Source organism: Indicator indicator, chromosome 9, assembly GCF_027791375.1.
Source record: "Indicator indicator isolate 239-I01 chromosome 9, UM_Iind_1.1, whole genome shotgun sequence".
NCBI lineage: Eukaryota > Metazoa > Chordata > Aves > Piciformes > Indicatoridae > Indicator > Indicator indicator.
In genome coordinates, this window is record NC_072018.1 from 17,013,472 (window position 1) to 17,027,513 (window position 14,042).

Genomic DNA, 14,042 nt, shown 5'->3' on the forward strand with positions numbered 1-14,042 from the left:
ATTTTTCCATACATTGCAAACAAAAAGTTGGAAGAGGTAAAAAAACTTTGCTCACAAAATGCAGTACAAGCATCTGAGCCTTCTTTTTCTGTAGTGTTTGGTATTCTGTAAACTTAACTATTCAAAATTAAGAAACCAAGGACTTTCTGCTCTAAATGTTAGAGAACTCTTCTAAGTTAACTCCTCCTCCTCATCATGGAGTTCCTTGTTCAAATTATTTTTAACAAGTTAAAATTGCTGCTTCAATTAAAGTTAAGGGCCTAAAATCTGGAAAAATGGTTTAGCAATTTCCATCTTCTGCTTGACTAAGAAATTTGAGGGCATATTCAAGAGTTGTAGGATAGGCTGCTTTTAACTGTGGCTTTTTCATGGAACTGATCTGAGCTTTTCTTAATTTTAAAAATATTTTTTATATTTAAGTGTTTTCAAGTTGGTTATTTCAATGTAATCACTAGAATGTTCAGTCCCTGAAAAATGCTGCTAATTTGCATTGGGGTAATCGCTTTAAGATTTTTGTATTTTGAGCTCTGTTAAGCTTTATGTAGGGTTAAATAATTGTATGTTTTAGTAATTTGTTTTCCCTTAAATTCTGTATCAGATGCAGAATTTATCAGATGCAATATATTGATTCAGTAGTGCATCAATGAATTGCATGAAATTATTAATTTTATCTAGTGGAAATGTTGAACATAAACTATGCCTGTATCTGTGGGTAGAAAGTTGCTGAACCCTGAGCTGCTGTTTTGGGTTGGCTACATGTATATTTTAAATACCTGGAGTGCATCATTATAATACACTTGTCTATGCTTAGCCTGTATCTGGGGCTGAACTACTGCACGTTTTTAGCATCCAGTGACCCCTCCCCAGTAGAGAAAGAAAATTGGGAAAAGGAGAGAAGACCCTGGGGCTGAAATGGAAACTGATTTAATGGAACAGCCAAACTAATACCACTGCCAGTATAAATATACAAGATTACACTCGGTCCAGCGTATGTATGGTATAGAAAAAGCAATCCTTAGGAGCAGGAGAAGGAAGAGGAACAGAGTCAGGAGGAGCCCAAGCAAGAGACCCCCATTCTCAGCAAAGTTCCTCCTTTATAATGAGCATGATGTTTATGGTATGGGATACACTTCTGAGACAGCTCATGTTAGCTGCTCTGGCTGACTCCAAACTACTAGCGGTCTGCAGACCATGGCTGGCCTGGGATTCTGTCCCAGCAAAACCAAGACAACAGTTAAAAGAAACAGTTGATGCAGGTGTATGTTTATACAAGTACAGATGTGCACCCTTAATGCATGAGCCCAACATATGTGTTTCTTGCCACGTGGCAATGTACTAGAAGATGATACTTAAATTGTATATTTATTGATGTATAAATAAACAATCGTGAAATCAAATGAGGAAAGAGAAAAGGTGTCCTACTTTTAATGCCAGTAATATTAGAGTTAATTCTAAGTTTTAAATTCTAATGATTAAATTATGATCAATCTTGTAGCGTGTTATGCTTTCTTTTTCTTCTAAACTCATAAAAGATTTTGGAGTAGAGGGAAAAAGAATAGCATTCAGCAGATAAGTTATCTGATGTTTATCCTTTCTATCCTTTTTGTTAGGAACGTCTGTAAGTCTCAACTTGTCTTTCTAGCAATTTTGATGGTATTTATGATTTACCACTGATGGCCCTTTTCCCAAGTATACTATATTCAGCTTTGTGCAGTTGTTTTGTAGTCAAGTAGAACCTTAACTGTGATAGCTCAAATGAGTTCACTTAAATTAAAAGAATAATGAAAGATGAGTAGACAGGATTCTGTCCTTCTACTCTGCTCTGGTGAGACCTCGTCTTGAGTACCACATCCAGCTCTGGAGCCCTCAGCACAAGAATGATTTTTAAACTGTTTGAGCAGGTCATGAGGATGGCTACAAAATGATACTAGTGCCTGGAGAAGAGAAGGCTGCAGGAGGACCTTATAGCTGCCTTTCAGAAATTAAAGGAAGCTTCTAAGATGGTGATCTTTTTAGCAAGGCCTGTTGTGACAAGACAAGGGATAATGCTTTTAAACTATAAGAGGGTAGATTTAGACTAGATACAATGAAAACTTATTTTATTTTTCACAGTGAGGGTGGAATTCTGGCACAGGTTGTCCAAAGAGGTGATAGAAGTTACACCCCTGGAAGCACTCAAGGTCAGGTTGGATGGGGTTCTAAACAACCTGATCTAGTTGCCTATGGCCCTGCTTCCTGTAAGGGGCTTGGACCTTTAAAGGTCCCTTCAACCTAAGGCATTCCATGATTCTGTGATTTATTTTTTTTTTCTCCTAATAATACAAGTTCTATGGAATAAAAAAAATCACATTTTAAACTTGCTACTATGACATTGATAGAATCCTTTAATTTTTTTCCTGCTTTTGCTTGAATGTAAATTATTTTTTTGTCCATGTTAATTACTAAGTAAATAGAAAAAGGGCTATTTTTTCTATATGTTGTATATTATTTGAAAGCTGATAAATACAATATATTTTAAAAGCTAAAGAATTCTTTTCACTCATATACGGTTAGGAATAATCCATATAAACCTTACTGATGTCTGGTATATATTTTAAATATCAAACACTTCTCTTGCCTATTGTTTTTACTTGTCTGTTTAGGTCAGTGACACTATTACGCAATGTCTTTAATGACAGGAAGTAAGATTTTTACAAGCTTGCTTTCCACAAACTACTTGGAACATTTGATTTTATTTTTTTTTTTCCCCCCCAAAGTAGAAGAATAATATGCTGACTAATCTGAAACTAACTTTTCAAGTTTTAATGCTTAAATTATAGGAAACTTGAGGTTCATCTGGAGGGTAAATCCAAGGCTGCTCAGTTCTGTTGAGCTGCACAAACATAAATATGGCTACTTTGCAACCCTGTTCAATCTTACAACCTTTTTAGCAGGGCTGATGGTAGGATAAACTTGCATTTGAACTACATGGCTTAGAATGTTAATACTTGCTCAGATTTGATGAATTCCTGTGACTTTTTTCATTTAAAGCTACAACAATAAATAATATTGGGCAAGGAATGCAAGAGAACACTTCTAAGCTTTTATCATCCTAAAACCATTTAGAAATTTGAACTGGGACTCAGCATTATTTCCAGTCTTAAAAATAAACTTAAGGTTTAGCTGAGTGAATTTAGATATTTATGGTTAATAGGGGAAGCAAACATCATCTTAGTTTGCCAAAAGACATAAACTAAGACCCATCATAATGTAACATGGTTCAGTGTTAAGATGGGCAGCCTGGAATATTATTCTGTTAATTGGTACAAAAATGCTCAGGTTTAATTTAGTTGAATGACTTTTACCTGAGGTGCTAGCTGTTAAATGCTGCTAAAATACTGATTATATCTAAAACCACACATGAGAACTTCCTTAGATTTTATATCTGTTTTTATTTCCTTCAACTGCAAAAGACAAGTTCACTAAAAATGTTGTATGATGTCCTTTCTTGACATTTTATTGTCCTTTTTAAAAGGAAATTATGAAAAAAAAGTAAGTTTTCTGGCTTGATTCCTTACTTTATCTTCACTAAAAGTTTAATTATTTGAGAGGCAAATATTTCTAAATAGGGGAAGAGCTTGAGGATTATTTTCATTTAGTCAAATTTACAAAGCATGATGAAACTTATCCTAAAGCACATAAACTTTATAAAATTGTTCTGAACTGTTAGCAGTTTCTGTTTGAGAACCTGGTAGCCACCTAAGCTTTCAGAAGACTTGAAAAAATTGAGTTTCTGGTACCAACAATTTGATGTTTGCCCATGCTGGAATAACAACTGCAGTAATAATAACAACAGTTATTAAATAATCTGTACCTGGAGAGCTGCCAATGATGACAAAGTCAGATTTTCTTTCTTCATGTTTGGATTATATAACTGTAGATAAGTACAAAAGAATAGGTATGATATAGCTTAATTTCAGTGATACTTCATTATTATATTATTGAAGTAGAACATTATAGTTAACTGTTTTATTTGAACAAAAACTAGCTAATGCTTAATTGTTACTTTGCTTTAATTTGAAGAAAATATCAAATGGAATCCTGAAGATAATCCAATGCAGATCTTTACACTGGTGCTAGATGATCATGAATTATAAATTATAAATTAAATCATTAAAGTCAGCCTTATTATAATATTTTGGAGGCCTATCACAGTTGATGGTTTTTGATACTTGTCATTGAACAATGTTTTGGGAGAGAGTTTAGGGTTCTGATGGACCACAGTGGCATGAGTTAGCTCTGTATTTGAACTAAGTTTAGAGATAACTAATAGTAGATGGAATTGCTTCAAAAAGTTCTGTTGACCTTATCTGAAGTACCCTAGTAAAAGAAACTAGTGATGAAAAAAACCCTATTTGAGCAACTGCTTTAAATAGAAGCAGTCAGGGAAAGCCAGACAATAGTGAAGCTTTAGACCTACAGAATGAAATAATTTGAAAATGCCTGAGAAGTCCTGCTAGTCAGGAAGTAAGCAGCAGAAACTGGACTGCAAAGAAGATTACTTATTTGTGTCATGTTTAAGATTCCTGAACTGATAATCAGAGGAGGTAATAGATTTTGTCTTCTGTTTTATTGTAGATAAAAAGAATGAATGAGTGTGAACCATGACCGGAAAGAGGTCAAAACATGCAAGTCTTGAGACTTTAATCTTAAGTAGGGAAAGAGCTGTGGGGCTTGAGCATTCAGGCCAAGCTTCCCACCTCAAGTCACCCCTTCAAAAAAACCCTAAAACACCAGATACGTCTACAGCCCCATGTTTTACCTTCATCTACTTAGGGTAAAGCAATGGTGATCTCCTGCCATCCTTTGCAGTCCAGTTGTTTGGTTGGTTGGTGTGTTTTTAACATTCAAAATACAGGTTTAAAAATTCTGCTTTCCACATAAAAGGAGTTAGATTTCTTAGCTTCATTTATTGTATGGCAAGACCTACTTGCCATCGATCTGCTTAGTGATTGAAGATGATGGGCCTCAGTGCAATGCTAAATAAAATTCACTTAAGTAATTAGTTCTCCCTTTGTTAAATGGCACTTAGTAATTAAACACTGAGTTTAACGATTGTACCTGACAGCCAGGTTTACTTGCATTACACAAAAACTACTGCAACGCTGCCTAAATTTACATGAAACTTGTAACTTAGTGTGAAGAAACTAAGTTTTGACTAAAGGTTCAAATTTTAAAGTCAGTAATGAGAAGGGTTTTTTTTCTGTTGGACTTTCTGTCACCTTAAGGCTTCAGAGAAGAAAATAAAACAGATTCTTAGTTATGAATGCAGTCATGCTAGTAAATAGGGATATTTTCTAAAAGTATTTTCTAAAAGTAATCAGAAGTATACTTGGGAGGAGCTTAATTTAGGCCACTTCAATCACTAATTATTAAACTTTCTTTAATTGATCTGATGCATTTCTTTGAAATTAAAAATAAATTCATGCCCTGAAGGAGACTGGTTTGCATTATATTTGGGAAGAATGAGCTACTTAAAACTTTCATAATTAAAACTTTGTTGATCAAAAGATAGATCACAGTTTTTTATCTTATACAAGCAATTTTTCAGATGATTCCTAAGTTTGGTGCTTATATATGTTAATCCACAAAATACTGCTTTTCAGTAGCCATGTTAAAATGCATGCTTATGGATAGCACCTTTTAATAAATAATAGGACTGATATGCCTGTATGCACACACAATCCTTCCCTGTTAATAGGTGTCTTGATTTGCTTACAAAGTGTTTGAAAAATGTGTTTAAGACCTTCAGGTCATTTCAGATGAGTACAATGTGTACTGAAAATATTAGAAAAATCTAGCCACCACTGCTTCAAGCTTAAATATTTCTGTGTTCAAAGAAATTGTGAATTTCGTAATAAATAGAAAGTAATTTCACTGATTCTCTGCCTGTATTTAATATATGGGGTTTGAAATACTGGAAACTGGGAGTCCTGCAACTAGTTTATTTACTAGTTCAGACACTGAAAGATTAAGTCAGGTGCTTGAGATTTTCTGTAACTAATACACAATGAAAAAACCAAATTACTAACTTGGGTGTCTTAATTGTACATAGCCATGTGTGTGTGCTATGATAAAACACTTGGTGACATTTTCATTTCACAAGATTGCACTTTTCAAGTTTTTAAATTTGGTTTCTAGGTGATGGAAACAAAGTTTCAGAGTGTCATGTTACTGATGGCTCTTGCCCAGTTTATAATGAACAAACAAGTAAGTCCAATGGGAGGTTCTGAAAAACAAGACGACTCCAAAAGGTCAGTTTAACTGCATGTGTTGTTAAGCTCTTTTGGGGAGAATCACTGAACTCCTTGGTGTATAACAAGAAAGAAATCTGTTCTCTATGCACTTTGAAACCTTTTCTGAATCTCATCTCTTTGAAATGTTATGTGAATGGTGTTCAAAAGCAATACATGTACCAGAAAGTTGAGTTCTGTGGTTACATTGTAGTCGCAGAGTCCATGCCAACTGACATCATAAAGGAGGTTGATAGGCCAGCTCAAACTGGGTTTATTTGAAAAGCCACTGAAGTAACCTGAAAAGGCATCTACCCTTTTTAGAGTAGTTACTAAAAGGGGTAGGTAGAGTTTTTTTGTTAGTTTTATGGCAGAAAAGTGGCTATTTCTGCAGGATAAATATTCATACGAATTCAAGTAAAGCTAAGTTCTTACTTTCTGTTAGCCTATTACATGAGGCCAGTTGGGATGGGAAAGGAGATCTTTTCCAAACAAAGCAGTTCTGTTTCGATGAAACCACTAAAAGATGTCTGAGGTAATTGATTATATGAAATAAACTAGACAGTTGTTTCATTGGTAGATATTGGTGGAGCTTCAAAGAGACTAATCACAGATTTTGATCCCCTTATGTAAAAATTCTGAGCAGGTGCATTCACAAGGCTGTTCAAACTTTAAACATCCTGAAAATGGGATATTGATCTCCACGGACCAGTGATCTTCTGTGAATTAAGTTTATCATTGAGTTCTTCCATGCATCTTATTGCTTACTACCTTTCCTAAGTATTTGTTCACCTTTTCCTAAATATACACATATTTATTACTTTTATAAATAATAATTGTAAACAGCATTAGCACACCTGGTTGTATTTCCTGATGACATTGTTTGCTTCTATGGATATTTCAATTTGCAATTTGTACTTTCTATAATATAAATGAAGGTGTATATTCTGTATTTGTCTGCTGTGCAATTGGTAGGCTTTTTTTTCTTCAAAACCTTGTCCAGACTGAGTTTCTTGTATTTTGTTGTAGCCAAAGCTAAAATTAAGAATTACTTTGTTCAGGTATTTTTTATATCACAATTTTAGATTGCAAGTACTCTTTTTCTTTCTTATCTGTACTGTTTATATAGGTGTGCTTATGTACTCAACATGGAAGAGTTCTAATTAAAGTTATCTACGATTGCACCACCAGCAAACAAAAGCAATGAAAATAGAGCAGTTTATAATGGCAGCTGTAGGAATGTTGGGTAGAGATAAGTAAGATTTTCAGGAATCTTTAATGGCTGCAGGAACAAAGTTTGGTTTTCTTGGTTTTTGGGGGTTTTTTTTGTTTGGGTTTTTTTTTTTTTTTTTTTTTTTTTTTTTTTTGTTTTTTGTTTTATTTAAAACAACAACACCTCCCCAAAACCCTGGGAGTTTTTGTGTGTTGTACATATTCAAATTCAGCACATAAAGATAGATTCATAAAACTAGCCTATAGGTTTGAACTTCCTAGTTTTGAGGCACAACCCCTAACTGAGGATAGTTCCAGGTTCTCATACAGAGTGGGTAAGGATAAACAATGTGGATTAGTACTTCTGAATGTCAGCAGGTGCCTTCCCTGGTTTAGAAATCCAAGTTGCTGATGCTGGATTGCAGGGACAAAATAAACCCTTTTCACATTGTGATGCATTTTTCAGTTCTATGGAACTGACTTCATTGCTTTGCATAGGGAGGACAAAATGAAATAACTAAAAAGCATAAAGCAAAAAATGTTAGTTGCAAGTTAGTTACAGTGGTGTTAACCTGTTAGTATGAGGACTGAGTGTTCTTTTCATGGCTTAATGTCAAAAAATGTTTGCAGTCGTTGTAACGCATTCTTGGATTTGATGGTGGAAAGGAGGCTTAGGGTGCAAGAAAGAAATGCAACTCTTTCTGGGCCAGAGCTTGAGGGTAACAGTACATAAACATTACGTAAGAAGTGAGAGCATGCAGTCTGTGCTTGAGATACATACCTCACTGCTGAAGGTATGTATGTGTGCTATAAACTCTAGTTACTGACAAATCACAATTATTTTCTACTTTGGGCATACACTGTTACATATAACACTGAGGTCATAACCAGCATGGCAGAAAATCAAACAATCCACTGGACTGCAGCTGGTTTGGCAAAGAGTCAGTGTAAAACTGAAACTATTTTCCCTCTTGGCATCAGAAACTACCAGGAGGAAAAGCAACTGCTGGTTAGATGCTCTTTGGGGGGGAAATTTAACTCTTGGAAAAATGAACACCTGACATAAACCTGCTGGTATCTGGCATGGCTCTATAGGGCGGAAATCCTTTAGTTGATGGAACTGCTTTCTAAATGGTATCCTTGCAGGTCGTGGAAATTGTTGAAAACGGATTTGAATAAAAGACTTCCTAAACTCCGTTTCATTAGTATTCAATGTATCTTCAGTAGCAGGTTTTTTTTAAATAATTTAACAAATATCTCCGTTCTTTTCTACATCAAAATAAAACATTTTATGGATTAGTGGTGTGATTATTGTAGAATTCAATTATGAGGTCACAAACAGGTCTATCTGGAACAAGAATATAAGTATGCAATAAGCTAAATAGGAAAAAATTATGTAGCACTTTACTCCTCAACAGATGTACTACTTCCTACTACTATAAAGACTCAGAAATGCTGAAAGCAGTGGTTGTTGATCATAAGTATGCACTACAAATAAAAAAAAAAAGTTGGAAGATGCATGTTCTTGTATGATTAATTCATAATCCTTCAAGATCCTAAAAGTAAAGTGGTTGGGGTTTTTTAAAATATTGTTCCGCCTGTCATAATATTGCTATTGCACCTCAAAATCTGAAGTATTGTTCAGTTGTTTACTGTATTGACTAGAGGGCAGTAAAGCTTTAACTCAAATTGTTGACTCTCATCAACAAGTGGGTTACAGTCTTATCAGCTGGGTATTTATTGAAGTTTGCAGCCTTGTGTCTTAACACAAACAATGTGAATCCAGGCTTGACTGCTTGGTTCGCAAACATGTTCAGGAGTATCTTCACCTGAAATTCCATTTTTATTGTCCTTCAGCACCAAGAAACACCTGCCCAAACATAGAAGAAAGAGCACATTTTAAAGTTCTGTGGTGTAGGTCAGTTAACATATAGGAAGTATTACATCTTTTATGTCGTGGGAAAAATTGACAAATCTTTTTGAGCTAGCAAAATGCATGGTTTTCATTTCAGATGATAGAAAAATCTTGTTGTTGGCAGGTTCTAAAGAGATACTTAATACAACTGTGCTCTTATGAAATATAAATTACATGCTTCAGCTTTCCTTTCATAACACAGCTGTATTCCAGACCTAAAAAATAATTCAAAACCAAGTGTGTTCTGATTTAGATATGTAACTCTTCAGGATTCAGAGATTAATGATAAATAAAAGGACCGGTTAATTTAATACCACCTTTTCTAGTGTTTTATTAATAATAATCCTCCTACAAGTGTGTATTAGAACTCATAATGATGCTCACCAGATGTCTTTTTGCTGGTCAGGAAAAAAAATACTAACACAAATAAGGTTTTTTTTCCCCCAATAAAAGCAAAATGTAAAATAAAACAGACACAGAAAGCATAGAAGAAAAATTGCATAGCAAGAGGGGGAAGCAATTAACTTGAAAAACGTACAACTGGAAATTAAAACATAGTTTGGCTAAGTTTTCTGCTTGGTAACTAAGGACTATTACCTGTCTTACTGAAGCAATGAAAATGTCAGCAAATGACCTCTAACTTGCATGCAAATGAAATAATAGTTTGGAAGAAATTAAATGTTTGCACCTTTTTGTATGCATCCTTCTGCATTCTTGAGTCTGAATCACTTCAAAGTGTACTGACAAAACACTTGCCCAAAACAGTCACTGTACAATCTTGTATGTTATGTGTCTTAGCATAAAAACTGACTGTGCAGGGTAGTATCAAGACAGACTGCAGGTTTCCTGGTTTGTGTGCATCCAGTCTTTTTAATTCCCTATAGGTAAGTATGAAGGAACTGTTAATAAACATTTCTGCTCTGAAGATGAAGAAGCAGCTGTAGAATCTCAAGCTGCTCTGGCCTTGGTGTATAGTAATGCTCTTTTTTTGACCTATGTTTGGCAAAAGTAGTGGTCTCATTAGTAATACTTCCATGACACTTCATTTATAAAAAATTGTGAGGAAGGATATTTTTCTGCATGTTCTGAACAGACACATCAGGATCTGGCTCTGAAGCTAGTACTATACAAGGACCCCAGGAACCTAGGGCAATTCTTTTGTGTAGATTCATCTCCTGACTTTTAGGCAGAGAGCTTCATTCTGATGTCAGTGAGTCTTAGCTTCAGATATTGAAGGAGAACAACATGACCATGCTGAAGCACAGAAATTTGACACAGGCAGGGTTTACAGCCCTGAAAGATTGGACAGAGGAGTAAAACCTTGCTTTTATGTCATGTTTTATGCTTCCCAGGCTGTCACATCCCAGGATCCTTTAATGTACAGGAGTTTAAGTTTATGCTAATTCAATAACATGTATTATGACACTATGAGATGTCCTCACTGTATAATTTGGCTTTGTGTCCCCTTTCAATCATCTGACCTAACCTGTGCAGTAGAATGCCTGATATGTCAGTACTTCTGCCATGAGAACCCTTACTTAAATTCTTACTTATATCTTTCTGAGTGTATATAAATTCAAATTTTGACTTTATATTACTAAGCATTCAATATTAATTATATTAATTTTATGATACCTTTTATTTTGTTGCATTGTTACTATTCTTACTCAAACTGTGTGCAAAACTCAAACGTGGAACTGAAACTGAAGCTCTTGGAACTTCCACAAGCAGTTAAATGTGGCTACTTACTTGGAGTTGAAAGTGGTAGAAAGTCTTCTGCCTGAGGGGACAACAAATTTTGGTGCATCTTCAACCGTCAGGTTAGCAGTAGGCAAAGGTATCATCAGTAAGTATTGCTCGTAAGAAATTAGAATTTGGAAACTTAACATTTCTAAAAATACTTTGTAGAATTTCTCTCAAATAAACATTTCAATATAGAAGTTTCATCCTTTACTCATTTGAAGTTTTACTCCATTCTATTATTGATTGTTATTACGTTTTCACATGTATATGTTTTATTCCCTGAAGTATTCTATTGCTGGCATAACGTCTGAATGTATGTTTATCATGAATTATTAAAAATATTGAATTTGCTATGCTGTGTTGCTTCTGAAGACTTAAACAGTATCTGGAGTTTGTTTTTCAAAACTACCCAACCATGGAATGAAATTACCATGTGTATGTTGAAAAGACTACTGCCTATGTTATCTTTAATATCTAGCTTATCAATGGCATCTAAATTGTGTTTTATTTATGCAAAGCAGTCATGGTGCACACTGTTAGTCTACAATCTGTTAGTCCACAGAGATAATTCCAGTGTGACAAACTGCTCGAACACTTAATGAAGAATGATTTTGTGCTGATAACAGAGGATGGATGGAGAATCATCAGAGTATGTTCTTTCTTCTGTGGTTCATTACTAGGTTAAATGAGTTGCTCTCAAGACTATTTTTGGCCTGTATTCCATCTGTAATCCAAAATATTTTTATGGTCTCAGCTCAGTACATTACTCAAAGAAAACTTAATTTTAGTAGAGACTTTGGCAGCTTACCGCTTGTGATTTGGTAATATATTGGCACGGTAGAAATGGGAATATTTCTTATGGAGCAGTACTTGTTTAGAGAAACAGTTTGAAGTTCATATATTGATTTTGAAAATTAGGAGGAGATGCTGGAAAGCATTGTAAAAAAGTCAGTTGACCTACTTTCTCTACAAAATTTAAATGCTTGTGTACACCTGCTTGTGCATGTTTCTGTAGCTGCAAGTAATTCTTATCTAAGATTTTCAAAATCTTTTCATACATGCATTTTTTTATTACCATGCTATATGGGACTAGATGACGTTTAGAGGTTCCTTCAAAGCCAATGAATTCTGTGATTTTGTAGTTCTGTTATATTCAGTTATTTATTTCTCTGATAGTGCTAAAATTCACGTCCTGTCCTCACCTCTGTATGCTTGAAGCTGTCATGGTAATTGCTGATGAACAAATGATATGTCTTTCTCTTCTGACTTCTATAATACTAGTTCTTAGAAGGCTTATTTGAAGTCTGTATTGGGCAAAAACTCCTAAGCTGTGGAAGGGTATTGTAGGGGAGTGGAGGGTTGCTTTCTAAGGTGTCTCAGAATTGCTGGTTATGGGGTGCTGTTCCCTTTGAGTATACCTTGTGTATTAAATTACCTGGAGAACTACGCAAGATAAAAGAGTGAAAAAAATATTTACTTTAAAACCTGGACTTAAAATATTGAAGTTTTAAAAAAAAAAATTAAAAGCTACACTATAAAATTTATTAGAATTATGCTTTACAATAAATATACTCTTGTTGCTGCAGTGTCTCAGCCAGTTTCTGCATTTCTTTTGAAAGAAACTGGAATAATTTTAAATTGCAGTTTTTCTTTGTGGAAGGCAAGCTGCCTTTTCCTTTCCACCTGATCAGGAGGATAAGGTAGAAGACGAACACTTTCCTTTTCTCCTGTGGCATCCCAGACTGGAAAAGCCTTTGCTTTTTGTTTTTACTAACGAAAGCTTACATTTCTGCCTTCTGCTATATTGGATGCTTTGATGTCAGGTGTGACAAAGGGGTTTGCTTCCTTCCTTGTCCTCAAAGTTTAATACTTGTAGTATATGTGTTAATTAGTACAACCTCATCTACAGACAATACTGTTATCATGAAGTAGTTTAGTCCTCTTAATGGAACAGTCTCTAATTTAGATTTCTTTTCAAAGGGGAAAACTTTTCAGATTTTTGATGCTTTCTTGTCTCTTTTACATCTAGCCAAGAGGGACACTAGTTATGACAAGTATGTCTTAAGTCTTAAACATCTTTAATCTTTTGTCATCACACCATTTAAACTTGAATGTTGATAATCTTATTATGCCTATACAAAATGAAATTTATCTACAGGTTGTATATTAATATAGTTTATCTCTCTCTGTATTCTAGCTAGAAACACATACATGCATGTATTTTTCATTCCTATCTAGATATACTGTTTCTATTTTGTGTTGCTGTAGTGCAGACTAAAGTAGTTGTTCTATAGGTGAGCACAACAGGGCTTCAGAGCAATGACACTAAAACCTTTAGCAAGTTTGAATTTTTCTGAAGGAAGTGTTAAAAGGAATGTTATGGAGCAAATGGTTTTAGCCCAAGATAGCTTTTTCATCATACATTATAATTATTTATATTTTAAAAGGTCATCATCTGAAACATCAGTTCAAAATGTGTTCTTTTACATAAATAGTTGATGAAGAAATATCAATTATAGGATTTTTGACACTTAGTTTTAAAATATTAGATGCAGCTGCTACTGCATATTCGGAGGGAGAGTTAATAATTTTCTGGCACGCTCTTATCATTCTCCTAAGTAGTGCAGCATCAAGAACATCCAACAAAAACACAATTCCCTATTTTGTTGCACTTCATCTTTTTTTTTTTTTTAATTCTTTTTCAAAACTTGAAATATTTCTGCTGCCCCCAAATCTGTTTTAGGTTTGAAGTAACTGACAATTGCATAGATATAAGTACTCAGAAACAGCACTTAATGGCTATCCTTTTAGAAGTTCTTTGTAAGTGGCTGTCAATAGCTTTTAGCAAGTATACTAATTAATATATGTCAGAAACCATAGAGTAGAATTAATACTTTCCT

At 34.5% G+C, this 14,042-nt stretch overlaps 1 protein-coding gene across 1 annotated transcript in view; it reads left to right on the forward strand.

Moving 5' to 3' along the window:
- The window catches only part of MCPH1 (microcephalin 1), a 108,205-nt gene that overhangs the window by 12,995 nt on the left and 81,168 nt on the right, over window positions 1–14,042 (forward strand). Inside the window, 1 exon segment of the mRNA XM_054383771.1 lies at window positions 6,181–6,265. Within this exon segment, the coding sequence (XP_054239746.1) occupies window positions 6,181–6,265 (85 nt within the window).